The sequence below is a fragment of the Alternaria dauci genome, chromosome 5, assembly GCF_042100115.1.
Source record: "Alternaria dauci strain A2016 chromosome 5, whole genome shotgun sequence".
NCBI lineage: Eukaryota > Fungi > Ascomycota > Dothideomycetes > Pleosporales > Pleosporaceae > Alternaria > Alternaria dauci.
Window position 1 is genome coordinate 1,756,287 of NC_091276.1, and position 13,542 is coordinate 1,769,828.

Below are 13,542 nucleotides of genomic sequence, written 5' to 3' on the forward strand. Positions count from 1 at the left end.
TCTAGCGGGTGGCTTGACGCTGCACGTCAGTGGGTCTGGGGTTGGCAAGAGCCGCTTCGGCCACAATCTAGGCCACCTCCTTCCCATCACGCCTGGGTCAACACTTATAAAGAATCCAACACTCGCAACCATGGCGTTGTTGATACCGCCCCTGCTATCCTTCCAAGCAGGTTTCCTGCCAATACACACAAACCGTCCCAAGTGAAATTGGACAGAAAGCAAGGATCCCGCCAAGGCACCGCGCCATTGCCAACTGTACCAGCCATCAACCACCCTTGGCTGACACGTTGAGCCGCTCACAGGCTCAGACGAGGCGAATCCTCTACAAAACAGGCGCGCACTTGCGACCTGCCTCCACCAACAATGGCTTCTCCAAATGGCAGCGTACCAACGCCAGTGCCGTTCCCTCAGCCTGAAGGCGTTCGCAACCCCAATGCATCGAGCCCTGCTGCAGAGTCACCCTCCACGACGACCCGCGAACGAACCTCGACCAATGCTTCGATTGTCTCGAACAAAATTCGTACCGCCACCGGAAAGCTCATGGACGTGAATCCTCCGCCTGGCATGTGGGCCGCCACTGGAACTACGGCTGCCAAAGCCCCCTCACTATCAGACATTCGAAAGGGCTCTTTTGGTTCTGATGGATGGAATGAGGATATGCAACGGAAGAGAGCAAGCTCACGAGCAAGCCAGGCCGAACAGCAGTCGCGTACCTCCACCAATGCTGCATCTCCTACAGAGCAATCTGAGCGCCCGTACCTCACTGGTCAGCGCAAAGTCTCGTCAAGTAATGCGTTGAACACAGAGACGTTTCCCGCTTTGGCCGAAGAGGATACACGACAAGGAGCGGCGTACGACGGACACGACGAGCGTGTCACCACTGGCGTACAATCGAAGCATAGTTCCGAGACTGGGACAGAACACCTTGACGATGACAGGCCGCGTCAGCCAAAAAGAACGTCCTCGGGACATGTACGTCTTCTTACGCTCTCCCCTCCATGACTTTACTGATAGTGAGACAGTACGCCAATGGCTACGTGCCGCCTCCTAAGCTGCCATGGACGCAGTCGTTCATGATCGGTCTCAAGAGCTTCTGGAAATGGTTCCTGACACCCGCCGGGTTCCTCATCACACTCTACAGCCTGAACATTGTTGCTTGGGGCGGTATGCTGTTCCTCCTCCTTTGCAACACCGCACCCGCCATGTGCACACCCACCTGTGACGACATCAATTCTCCGCGTCGGAAGTGGGTCGAGTACGACTCACAAATCTTGAACGCACTCTTCTGCGTCACAGGGTTTGGTCTAGCACCTTGGCGGTTCCGCGATCTATACTATTGGGCATGCTGGAGGATTGGTGGATCCAAGCGCAAACAGATGGGCATTCGACGCCTTGCTGGGATACATCGGGGATGGTTTCGACTTCCGGGCTCAGATCGGTTGCCTGACGAAGCAGATGCGACCGTTGTCGATCCCGAAGATCCAGCTGTACCAATACCCGTCAAGGCGATCCCAGACCCACCCCCCACAGCGATTCGCGCGCCGCCCACTAAGAGTTGGAAGATGGATTTCGTCATTTGGAACAATGTATGGAACACTTTTTTCCAGATCGTCCTGTGTTTTTACATGTGGCACTACAACCGCATCGAAAGGCCATCGTGGGCCACGGGTCTCTTCGTTGCGCTGGGCTGCATAGTGGCAGGCATTGCCGGCATCATGATGTGGCACGAAGGCAAGAATGTTAAGAAGGTCGAAGGCGTGCCCATGCGTAGGAATTATGGGGTCCAGCAAGACGATGCCGAAGCGCAGAACATTCCGCTTGTGACTACAGGTGTGGCGACGAAATCCTGAGAAATTTGCCCAGTTTCATGCGATGCATAAGCAGAGTGGTTGAAAACGCTCATTGGAGCGGGAGTTTGCTCATTCTTTCTTGGCGCGTGGCGTTGCGTCAAACATCCACAATTTGGAAGACGCATTTTCATGATACCCCAACGGCCCACGGCCACTTCATCTACCACTATCTTATAGCGTATCCATAAACTCACTCCGAGTCAAAGCTTTTCCATTGTTTTTGCATCACGTCAGCTTGCTGCTGCGCGACCGAAACTCATGGACGTTCCCCTCCGGATTTTGTCATAGATCTGCCCTCCTGTGAGCCTCGCGCCGACAAGCTTGCCGAGCTCCCCGGACAGGCCGAGCTGCATGCTAAGCAACCCAAAGCAGATCCGTTGATCAAATGACGTACAAACGGCGTACTCTGTATGGGCTGGTGACAGATGCACGCGCTCTTGGTATTTATCTAGCCAAGGCCTTGTGATCTTATCACCTCTTACGGGTTGCACCATCTCCTAAACATACGTTTATAACACCATCAGTTGTAGCGTTGTTCCCACGTCTCAGCAGTGACAGTTTTGTTTGCACGAAATCTACAGTAGTCATCAGAGATGGCGGCTCAAGAATACTATCTCGGGACGCAGGCTGCGCAAGAACTGCCAGGCAGTCACCCACCACACCTATATCCGTCTCAGCCACAGAAGCCGCCACAGTATCAAACACCACCTGCGCAACATCACCCGCAACCAAACGTTCAAAATCCTGCGTACGCAAACACGCCTCCTCCCTCCTATTCGGCATACCCTCAGCAACCGCAGCAAAACAAACATGGTTACCCACCTCAACAACAGTACCAACCCTACCCTGAGAAGAAGAGCGCTCAAGCGATGACAGCGCCATACCCACAAACACCACCGGCAGGCTACTACTCTCATCAGCGGCCGATGCCACAACCACAGCAAGCACCGCCTCAAAACAACGGATACCTAGGCGCTCCCCTCCAACACTACAGAAGCCACTCACAACCCGCACATGTGCGCTTCGCAGACCAAGACTCAGATCGCAGCACAAGTCTGGGCTCCATGTCGGATTCCGACGAGTACTCTCCACCCCGCCACAGCAGTAGCAGACACCATGGTCGACACCGCAGCCACTCAACCCGCGATTACGATTCCGACCGCGACCGCAGCGACCGCGACCGTGATCACGATCGCGACCACCGGAGACACAAACCTAAGAAATCTTACTCTTACGACAAAGCACACGAGGATAAACACAAGACCAGAGATACCTTCCTCGGCGCAGGCGCAGGCACCATCATTGGGGATGCGATCTTCCCTGGGTTGGGCACTGCAGCGGGTCTGGTGCTAGGTGGATATGGGGGCAGGAAGTATGCTGACACGAGGAGTAAGAGCGACTATGACGGAAGAAGTAAGGAGCGGAGGAGCCATGGAGGTAGCAGGAGATCGGGGGACGATGGGTGGGATGAGAAGACTCGGACGTATCGCAAGGGTGCTGCAGTGCGATGATGTTGATGATGGTCACCATCATCATTCAACGTTTTTCGCTACAAGATTATGATTTACCGTTTTTGTTCCTACGTTTTACGAACGATATGATTATGGTTGCTTAGAATGCCGTGTCTGATTTGTTGCTGCTGGTCAGCGTCATCTAGAGGATCAGTGTAGTAATTTTCAACTTCTCTTTACACTCATGAGTTTTCCTTGCGAGACGTATAATAAACATTATATAATTGGCATGTTCGTCTTCGATCGCTCAATGGCGATAGCGCTACATGCCCCTCTACGTATCCCCGATATTTTGGCGCACGTCTTCAATCGTCCTTGCGATAGCGTTGCAACCTTTTTTGTTCCGACCCTTGAGCCCATGTGGATGTATGTCTTCAACCGATCTCGCGGTAGCATTCCATCCCAAAATTTCCTAATACAAATACACAACAAAAATGTAACGGATGTACGTCTTCAACCGCAGCGTGCGGTAGCGTTACACCCTACTCCTCCCATGTCCTTAAAAGTCCTAACAAGACTTTCTAGTAGATGCCGGGAACAATCCTCCATGGAACAAGCTCGACATATCGGTCCCAGTCTTTTCCGTACTTTCTGCGGCACTTCTCCTCGTCGCGACGCTCGCGGTGAATGAGCAGAATGGCAAAGTACACCATGAAGAAGTAGGTGAAGATCATACCCCAGCCCTTGGCCTCGCCAGGCACGACGTATTTGCCGTAGCTGCCCTTGAAGAAGTAGGCATCGGTTTGAGTGGCAGTGATGGGGGACTGTGCAGCGTTCTTGATGAGGTAGCCAGACATGGCGGTAGGAAGGACGTAGCTCCAGCTCATGAACCAATCGCCGAGATAGTTGATGTGACGCGCCATACCCCACCAGCCACTGACAAGAAGTCTGGAACCAGCAGCAGTCTCGATGTACTTGAGATGCTTAACACGTGGGTCCTCGGGGTTGGTCCTGAAACGGTTCTTCTCGTTGTTTACGGAGCGGAAAATGTAGTAGCCAATGCCCTGAACGGCCAGCACACCAACAACTCCCATGGGACCGAGATCAACCGGGTAGATGGACAGGTAGCGGGTCTGGATGGAATAGGTGAATGGGACCCAGACAAGATCGCCAAAGGAAAGCATCATACCGAAGCCATCAGCGATCAGGTCGATGGTGGTAAGGATGGCGGGTTCCATGTACAGCGCATCGAAAGTGTAAACTGTGTGGGCGACGGTGACGATGATGATGCTGTCAGTGACGCGACCAAAGTTGCGGTACTGCTGCATGATGAAAGCGAGGTCCAGAATGATCCATCCAAGCATGCCCGGGCGAAGTTCGCACCAAGCCTTGATGTCTACCTCACCAAAAATGGGCAGATTGACACGGGGGTTCAGCTCACGTCCAATGAACCAGTCGTAAAGCATGTTGCCGGTACGGCCACCAGCAGCAAGTTCGCGCATGTTAGGATCCTTGGGATGCTTGACGCTGAAAGAAGCGACGTAGCAGTAAGTGGCCAAAAAGTAGGAGATGAGGATGTTGCTCGTTAGGATGCCGACGTAGTTGTCAGTGATGAAGGTCCAGACGGGGAACTCGGCACCGTGAGAGATGGTGCCAGCGGCAAGAAGAGTCATGATGAAAATAGCAGAGTTCCAGGCTGTATCCTATTAGCTTGGGAGAAAAAAGATGGCGGTGAGCAGAGCATACCGTTGAACCTGTACATGAGCCTCCCACCGCTCCTAAGCTCTGTTCCTTCGACTTCCTGGCCCGGGAGGAATCGATAAAGAGCCAGACTCAGGAAGTAGTAACCCAGGGTACCAAGAAAAGCTTGGGTGTTGAGCAGACCAGCGAAGCCGGGCCATCCCACCTCCTTCTTCAGCTGTTCAAGGCTGAAGCTGTGCGGGTGGAGGAGAACAGGGGCGGGGCATCCAGAGATGTCATTGCACAGGAATGTGAAGACATAGACCAACAATGGAAGGCCGAAGGAGATGATGAAAGCTCCCGGGCTGAAGTGTGGTTAGCAGCGTGGTCGTCAATGCGCGCAGCATGTGTAGATGAACTCACGGTCCTAGAAATTCATAACCATGAGGTTCCTCGGCGATGGACTTGGTCGCCTTGTCAGTCTTTGTTTTGGCCATGTTTTCGATTATGCCCTGTCGCGTTCTCTACGCGGCTAAAGTCGCAAAGTGAGCGAGTTCGACGAATAGGGGTCCGGTCGCGTCTTGACAACAAGGGTTCCGTCTCTCAATTCGTGTCTCCACCGATAGTAATGGTCGCGCCGCCTGAACCAAAGACGACTACGGATGCAGTCTTATAGAGCAATGACTGAGGCTGAGCACATCAGACGATGGGGAGGACGTCGGAATCCATTGCAGCCGTAATGACGCGCACACGCTGTCTTGGCCGCCCTAACCACATTTGGCCTTACCGCCCAGGGTTCCTGCCGCTGCAAGGCACCTCAGACATGGATGGAGGCGCGGCGCCGGAAGCCTACGTGTTGCGAACATGAACAATCGTATCATCTCCACCTTCACCGTCACCACGCCTCGACCCTCGCATTGCGTAGTACGCCAATCATCAACTACGCGATGATATCTCTAATCTACTCGCTCCTGCTTCTGGCAGCATCGGGCCCATTTGCAGCGGCCGCCTCGGACAAACAGCTCAAGCCATGTACCGTCATCTCGCCCACATCCGAGCGCTTCTTCGACCTAAACCCCATGCGGCGCCTGCCACCATCGGAAGCAGATGGCAAGAAGAGTAGCAAGAAGGAGGGCGACGAGGGCAGCTGGCATGCCAAGGGCTACGACTACAATGCCAACTTCACAATCAACTTCTGCGGACCGGTAGTCGAGGAGTTGGACAAGGTGGAGGATCTGGACAAGGGACTGTGGAAGAACGTCAGTGCATTCTACGAAAGAGGCGACAAGCAATGGGCGATAGGGTGAGTCGGCAATCTACACAGTGGGGAAAGATGGGGACAAGGATTTACAGAGGCGCAATGCTAACAGCCTACGATTTCCAGTCTCGAGAACTCGGAGCCCATCTTTCGCGGTCGCAAACTCATTCTAAACTACACCGGCGGTTCGCTCTGCCCCTCGCTGTCGTCCAAGTCTAAGCGCACGCTCGAGCCCACCTCTCTAGATAGCCGCGAGATCATCGAAGGCGACGATGACGATGACGACAAGGATGGCGGCGACAAGAAGAAACCCAAGAAGGAGGCCGAGCGTCGCAAGACTACCATCATCTCTCTGCTCTGTGACAACGACCCGCTGGCGAAAACCAGTGTATCCTTTGTCGCTGCAGTGGACGACTGCTCATACTTCTTCGAGGGCCGCTCACCTTTCGCATGTGGTGGCGTACATCAGGACACCCAAGCTCTAGGCCCCGGTGGTGTCTTTGGAGTCATTGTAATGATCGCCGTGCTCGTATACTTTGCTGGTGGTTGCGTCTACCAGCGCACAGTCATGCACCAGCGCGGATGGCGACAGCTGCCCAACTACGCCATGTGGGCGGGCATCTGGCGCTTCTTCTCTGTAAGTCTACTCCGGTGTTTTTGCAGGAGGAGCAGTAGTCGTGGTAGCGCCCGGTGGTGATGACACGTGTACAAATGTCTTGTTGGTGTTGCTGACATCGTGAAGGACATGTTCATCATCCTTACCTCCTCGTGTGCGCGTTTTATGCCTTCCCGCAGGGGCTACAGTCGCGTCTCGCTCGGCCAGGACAGCGGGCGGAGGGGACGCAGGAATGAAGATGAAGATAGGCTGATAGACAATCTGGACGAGGAGTGGGATGATTAGATGGGGCAGTATGTTGGTATTCATAAAGGCATAACGACGCGGCGTTTTCGGGTTTTGGTAAACGACAGTCAGTCGCTCAGGAGCGCACAGACAATAGACTGGTAGCATACTCTGGTCTTAAAGTACAGTATATCGCATGCACTGTTGGGATCACATTCACGAGTGCACAAGCCTTCAGAACGACTAGTGAAGAAGTGCATTGGTATCATACTACTACAGATATCCATGCTTCCGAACGGCCCACGAATGGGGGTAGCTGAAGGTGCCGGAGAAGCACCGATCGAAATGGCAAAGAAGATTCCTCGTCTGCTCCTCGAACGCTTGTCCGGGGAGCAGACTTCCCAGACCTCCCAGACCTCCCTACGTGTGGCCGCAAGTTGTAAATGCGAAGCCCATCAGATCAACTCGTCAAAAGGTGAATTAGAATCCATTTTGAACACCCGCTCAAGAAATCAACATACGCCAGGGGTATAATGGAGCGCCTCATAAAGCAGTACGGTCACCAATAGCTAACATGTCGCCATGTTGCCAAGGCTGCGAGAAGACCTACATCTCCTCATCTACGTCGTCCTCAACTGTAGCACGCAACTCAGCATGCTTCTTGCCCGTGTCGTCCTCCTCTCTCCCATCAGGTGGCTGCGTATGCGTCGAATCAGCTCCATCGACGGCATCCTCAATGGATTCGTAAACGAAGTCGAAGATACTGCGGTCATCCTCCATGTCGACGTCGATGCGCTCTTCTCCTTCACTGCCCGTACCGTTCGTCTTGGGAGCCTCCTCTGATGCAATGTCTCCATTGGCGATCGGCTCGAACTGCGCAGCAACGCCCTCCAAGATTTCTCTGATCTCTGATCTGAGTTGACACTCTTCCTTCGACTGCAAACAAAGAGGCTGGCTCCCAGTCACACCACCAAGCACCCGATTGTAGTCCCTGCTGATAAGAATAAAGATCTCGTCGGCTTTAGCCACCATCGACTTTTGCAGTGCTTGGCATAAGCCGTCGTTAAGATGCTTAAAGACAGTGTCGATTGCGTCATCAAACATGCTGTGTCGCACCCGATCAACGTGATTTGCCATATGCTCTTTCATACGCTTGTACGATCCTTTGCCATACTCCTCGGTGCACGCGTCGTAGGCGGTAAGCATGTTGCTTGCAATACAGGGTGTGAAATCGCGGTTTGCTTCACGCTGAAGCTCCGTCATTTGGGTAAGGAGGGTACCTCCAAGATCTTTGAAGAGCTGTTCGAAGTTGTCGATCTGTGTCTTTAAGACTGAGAGGTTGGCCAAACTGACACCGTTGTTCTTCGTGCGCTCTTCGATGACCTCGTGGAACCCACGTAGAAGTGTGCTTGAGTTTCCGATGTACCTGTCAACGGCCTTTGGGAGCAGCACCTGGAAGGCTCGCTCCCAGCCTGCTGCCAGTTTTATCATGATAGGATTGACAAGATCGGCATTGAAGTCACGGTGACCAGCGGCTGCGGAGTGGTAGACACCGTTACGTCGAACAACAGCCTTGTATGATGCCCACATGAGACCGCCTTGATCCTTGTGACCCCAAGCAGATGCTGTCGTTGGCGCAATGTTTTTAGCCTCCTCCACGAGGTCTCGACACTTATCAAAGATCTGAGACTGCAACTCTGATTGCATCTCTTTGATGCAAGCAGAAATTGCTCTCTCCAACCCGTCTGTCAACGCGTTTAACTGCTGCTGTAAGTAGATGACTTGCTTTTGCTTCTCCTTGCTTGTCATCTTCAAACCAGTCCCGTCATCCGACGTCCAGATACTGAAGGTGTTCAACATACGGCATACACTCGTCAAGAATGCCCGACTGGTCTGAATGCGCCCGGCCTCAGTAAGCTTCCTACAATGAGCTTGGAGCTGCGGGACTTCCGTCTCCTCCCGAGTGACGAACCCTGGTACCGCGTCATCTTTCTGTAAGCGACCGCACATCTTCTGGTACGCTCGGCTACTGACACAGAAGACTGGAAGCGACCTAGCTACCTGGTCATAATCACGCATCTCTTCGTCGGGGTTGAAGTTATCCTCGTCTTCCTCGGCTGCATTCTCTTGGTCGATTTCCTTGACACCTGTAGCGAAGTCTTGCTGGATAGCGGACTTGGAGTAGTGGTTTCTGCCCGCAATACAGACACGGCGGATGCTTGCATCGATCTCGTCTTTTTTTGCTTTCAGCCCACGAATTTGGGTCTTCAACTCATTGACAGAGTGGTTGATCTTTGTCAATTCACGTCCAATGTTCTTCTTCATTTCCCTCAGCTCCTTGAGCTTTTCCTTGATATCAGCCTTGGATAAACGTGTTCTCTCGGCCTGGAACGTCACTTCATTATCACTCTCCGACTCATCGTCATTGGACTCCGGGAAATCGTTGTCCGTATCGTCATCAAAGACCTGTCTCTTCTTGTGTGGCTGCGTGCTTGAGCCAGCCTTCTTGCGTTTGTGGGTCTTTGGCAACGGTGCGAATACCGGGGTTCCCTCCTCCAGTTGCTCCTGTAATTCCACCCAGAGCTCAATGTCCTCGCCTGCGCTTGACATTGCAATGTTGTAGATCTTTTGCGATTCGGTCAAGTCTTTAACCTTGCTCTGAAACTGCTCGATCTGCTCATTGCAATGGTTTCTTTGTTTTTCAAACTCCGCAACCTTCTCTTCAAGTTCAAGACTTTCAGTCGCCTCCATAATTGAAATGTCGTCAGTTTTCGAGCAGATAAATGTGACGCCAGAGAAGCCGCCGTCGTACTTGAGCTGCCGTTTGAAAGAGTCCCCAAGGAGGGTCTTGGCAGCCCTGTCGTCGACAGCCCGGTTGATTGGGGCAACGATCCACAGGCCAGTACACTGCTTCATATATCCCTGAGCAACAGCAGCTCTCGCAGCGTTGCTGTCGTGGATACCTGGTAAATCCACAACCACGGCGCCTGTTGATAGGGCATCGCTCTTCGTATAGATCTTCACGACCTTGATCAACGGCCAATACTCCATCTGGACAGCTGACTTGCATGCCTTTTCCTTGCTCTTATCTTTCTTGGAGATCTTCTCTTTGCTATCAACATAACGCTGGAGTTGTTGGTAGAAGTTTTGCGGTCGAGCTGCCTGAATACTCTTCGTCGTCCCGAGCACGTCGACAACAGATTGTCTGGACATGAGCGAAGGGACATCACACTCGCTCAAAGCGTCCTTGGGGATCGAAGGGTAGACGGAATGAAACTTCGCCCATGCCTGAAAGGTACGTATACGAAGTCAGTGTATGTCTCACATGCAGTCCGTACAATGATATCACTTACTATGCCAGCATCGGAATTGGGATCCTGCGCCTCACGCGAAAGTGTACCATTCTCGGAAAGAAACTCTCGCAAGAGAACCGTAACTTCATTCTCCCAGTCCGCTTGGCTGATAAACTCGATCTCGGCGCGATATTTGGACGACGAGTCGATGCTGCTGTTCCACGAAATCTCAGTCACCACTGCAGTGCAAGCGCGCATGCAGTTCGTCGGAACAAGACGCTCTTCGTCAAGTATAGCGTTGATAACACTGCTTTTCCCAGCTCCTGTGTTGCCCACCACACCGACCACAGTGCGTGTTCGCTCCGATTGAGGAACCAGTTTGTTAACATCTTGTACCCACAATGCAGCTTCTGCGTTCGAGGTGGAATATTGAGAGAATGTCTCCCTCAAATGCCCCAGAATCTTGAGCGACGTGAAGACACCAGCCTCCAGAGCGTCAGGATCCTGTAACTCGATGACTGAGCGGATGGATCGGTCAATAGAACCTAGCTCTTCTATGATACTCACTTCTGGGCAAACGTCCCTTCTGAATATCTTGCTTGGGTCAAAGCTACTTTGCGGCTCACCATCACCAGTTTGAGAAGTTGATGTATTCCGCAAAGGCACAGAAGACTGCTCGTCTTCTCTGGTATCAGAATATTCTGAGGCTCCTTGATTGTTGTTGTTCATTGCCATTGGATGCTCCTCTGAACGCTCTGTTATGGTAGTGTGTGTTCCGCTATCCACGTCTGCAGCAGTAGTTTCCAGGGAGTTCGTCGCGCGCAACGCGTTCGCTGAAAGGTGTGGTGTGTTTAGTACACTGTCAGATTGACATGGTGGCTCAGACAGCTCGTCCGCAACAGGTTGTAGAGCAGGATATGGTGGTTGGTACCATGACGGGTGCCTGGTTGGCTCCTTCACAGGCGAGACGCTACTCAATGTACTGACATATCTTGGCGTCAACAATAGAGCAAGACTTGATCTGGAAGAGGATACCGAATGTCCCAATACACTTTGGGATGGGCTGAAGGAAACTACAGGAGTCTCAATTAGCAAGTCTCTTCCCATTGTTTCGGGACCGGCATGAGCGTTTGCTGTTTGCGTAACATGGCCACTAGCCGGAGTATCCTGCCTTGCGACACTGGCTCGAATTGGCTGTTGCTCGGATAACGGTGCTTCGCGCGTTTGATACATCGTTCTGTTTGACGGGTCTACAGCAATAAAGACTACCAGGTCTTCGCCCGGTAGCAAGAAAGATTGAACAAGGTCGCTTTCATTGACCACGCGACCTTTGAAGCCGATGCGAATGCCTGCAAGTTTGTGTCGCTCTTCATATGTTTTCTGTATCTTTTGCATGGGGATTTTCTAAGATAGTGTCAGCGGATGCTGTCGATGCATCACTACATATACCGTACGGGTCTGGAACTTACGCTGTGACCGATCATCCATACAAAATCAGTTTCCTCAAGGAAATCGTCGGCGGACTTGCGGTGATCGAGTACACCGATCCAGCACCTACGCGCTTTGAGCTCCTGGTTCGGACGCACGTCCCTGACCCGTCGCTGGAAATCGTCCCAATCCATGTCCAAAAAGTAACCATATGCGAAGCGCTGTGGGCATGTATTGACGTATGTTGGAAGCGAAGTTGACGCGTCAGGCAGTAGCTACCTGCAGGTATGTGCAGCTTGTAAAAAGCGTGACCACAATGGAGGTACGGGCCAGCTCTCCGCCGTTAGCATGGATCATAGTGAGGGAGGGGAGATGCGATGTAAACAGCGAAAGGCGGCACTAGGCGGCAGCTTGTGAGACTAAAACAGTGGGGCAATCGCGTCAAGAACACGCTGGAACTAGTCACGTTAGCACGTGACGCCAAGCTTCAAGTTCCACGGCGCATCTGCTTGGCTCTGTCTGGCCTCTCACTTTCTCTATCATGCGACATCACAACGCTGATTGCTGCACGAAGCAGGCTCGCACTCGATTGATATAGTTCTTTCCGTATAATCAGTGGTATCAGTTTCGGCACGATTTCGATGCGGTTTCTTCGTCGTCGTTACCCGTTGCTTATGGCAGGTGCGGTCCACCAACACGATCAGTTCGGCACAGAGTAGTTTGAAGCTATTCGCAGCACCATGGATACTCAACGTCACAAATTTATTGGTCGTCAAGGTATCGTTACCTGTCCTTTGGCTTTTTGAAATGGGGATGAACAGGTCTACTAAGCGATTTACCAGCTACGTGGCACACTCTATCATTGTGTGGTAAACAATGTAGGGACTAGCTGGGCTGCTCACCTCTCATATTACAGCCAGAACGGCTTTTGTCCATCTTCCGCCTTAGCCTCGCAATTATGCTACACTACGCTTCGGAATCTTCGATTAAAGAAGCGTTGATCAGTTGTGACTTTCCATGTCAATATCCACGGGCTTCACAGTGATCAGGCTCCTTTCACAATCTGCCACTGAAGCTCTCAACGTCTCTTCTCGAACCTCTTGGCACAATGTGCTGTTTCGGCATTGTTCTATTCTACACTTGCTTCGCTCATTACTCATGTCGCTTATCTGTTTCGTGGCTTTGTGTCATTGTGTTAGCGTTGACTGTCTCGCATAATTCTATCTCTGAGGCGTATACTTCGCTGGAATTCCCTGAATGTAGGTGTGCAAACACCAAACCCATATCCGCGAACCATGACAGAACACGCGCCGCTGCAACAGAAGCGCTTCGCCCCAGAAACCAGTACCGGTATCAATGGCCTCATCGCAGCATGCAATAGAAACGATCGCTTCAAGCTTCTACATGACGATAGTGTTCCACTTGGAAATTTAGATAACCCTGTTCATGCAGCGTTCCGTTCGTTTGACAGTGAGGGGCCGATGCGGCAGATGCTGCAGCTAGCCTCGCATTTCATTAGCCACGATACTCTCCTTACTTTCTTCGTACCGCTGTTGTACGGACGAGAACTAACTGGCACCGTCGGAAATACACGCAAGACCTATCTTTCAGATCCCCTGGCGAGAGTGTCCAAGGAGAAACACGATGAATACCTGGCCGGAGTGCGTGGAGCATTGCATAGCATCGGACACAGCGTTTCCTTCCAATTTCGACCGCCTGCGAAGCGAGTATATGCCCGCAC

General features: G+C 52.3%; 4 protein-coding genes across 4 annotated transcripts; 2 read left to right on the top strand and 2 right to left on the bottom strand.

Annotated features, from left to right (window-relative positions):
- Window positions 1-363: 363 nt before the first annotated feature.
- Window positions 364-1,850, top strand: ACET3X_006067 (uncharacterized protein; the record flags this gene model as incomplete). The annotated part of the gene is made up of 2 exons (XM_069452238.1): window positions 364-972; window positions 1,023-1,850. The coding sequence occupies 2 exons, from the start codon at window positions 364-366 to the stop codon at window positions 1,848-1,850; spliced, it is 1,437 nt and encodes a 478-aa protein (XP_069306427.1).
- A 495-nt stretch (window positions 1,851-2,345) lies between these two features.
- Window positions 2,346-5,677, bottom strand: ACET3X_006068 (uncharacterized protein). The gene is made up of 3 exons (XM_069452239.1): window positions 5,405-5,677; window positions 5,048-5,346; window positions 2,346-4,997 (listed from the first exon to the last, which is right to left on the bottom strand). Exons 1-3 carry the CDS (start codon window positions 5,476-5,478, stop codon window positions 3,883-3,885), a joined length of 1,488 nt encoding a protein of 495 aa, XP_069306428.1. The 5' UTR covers window positions 5,479-5,677; the 3' UTR covers window positions 2,346-3,882.
- Window positions 5,678-5,928: 251 nt separating this feature from the next.
- ACET3X_006069 (uncharacterized protein) lies at window positions 5,929-7,140 on the top strand (the record flags this gene model as incomplete). Its single annotated transcript, XM_069452240.1, has 3 exons — window positions 5,929-6,284; window positions 6,366-6,876; window positions 6,982-7,140. The coding sequence occupies 3 exons, from the start codon at window positions 5,929-5,931 to the stop codon at window positions 7,138-7,140; spliced, it is 1,026 nt and encodes a 341-aa protein (XP_069306429.1).
- Window positions 7,141-7,686: 546 nt separating this feature from the next.
- Window positions 7,687-11,102, bottom strand: ACET3X_006070 (uncharacterized protein; the record flags this gene model as incomplete). Its single annotated transcript, XM_069452241.1, has 2 exons — window positions 7,687-10,368; window positions 10,434-11,102. 2 exons carry the CDS (start codon window positions 11,100-11,102, stop codon window positions 7,687-7,689), a joined length of 3,351 nt encoding a protein of 1,116 aa, XP_069306430.1.
- Between the last annotated feature and the right edge of the window lie 2,440 nt (window positions 11,103-13,542).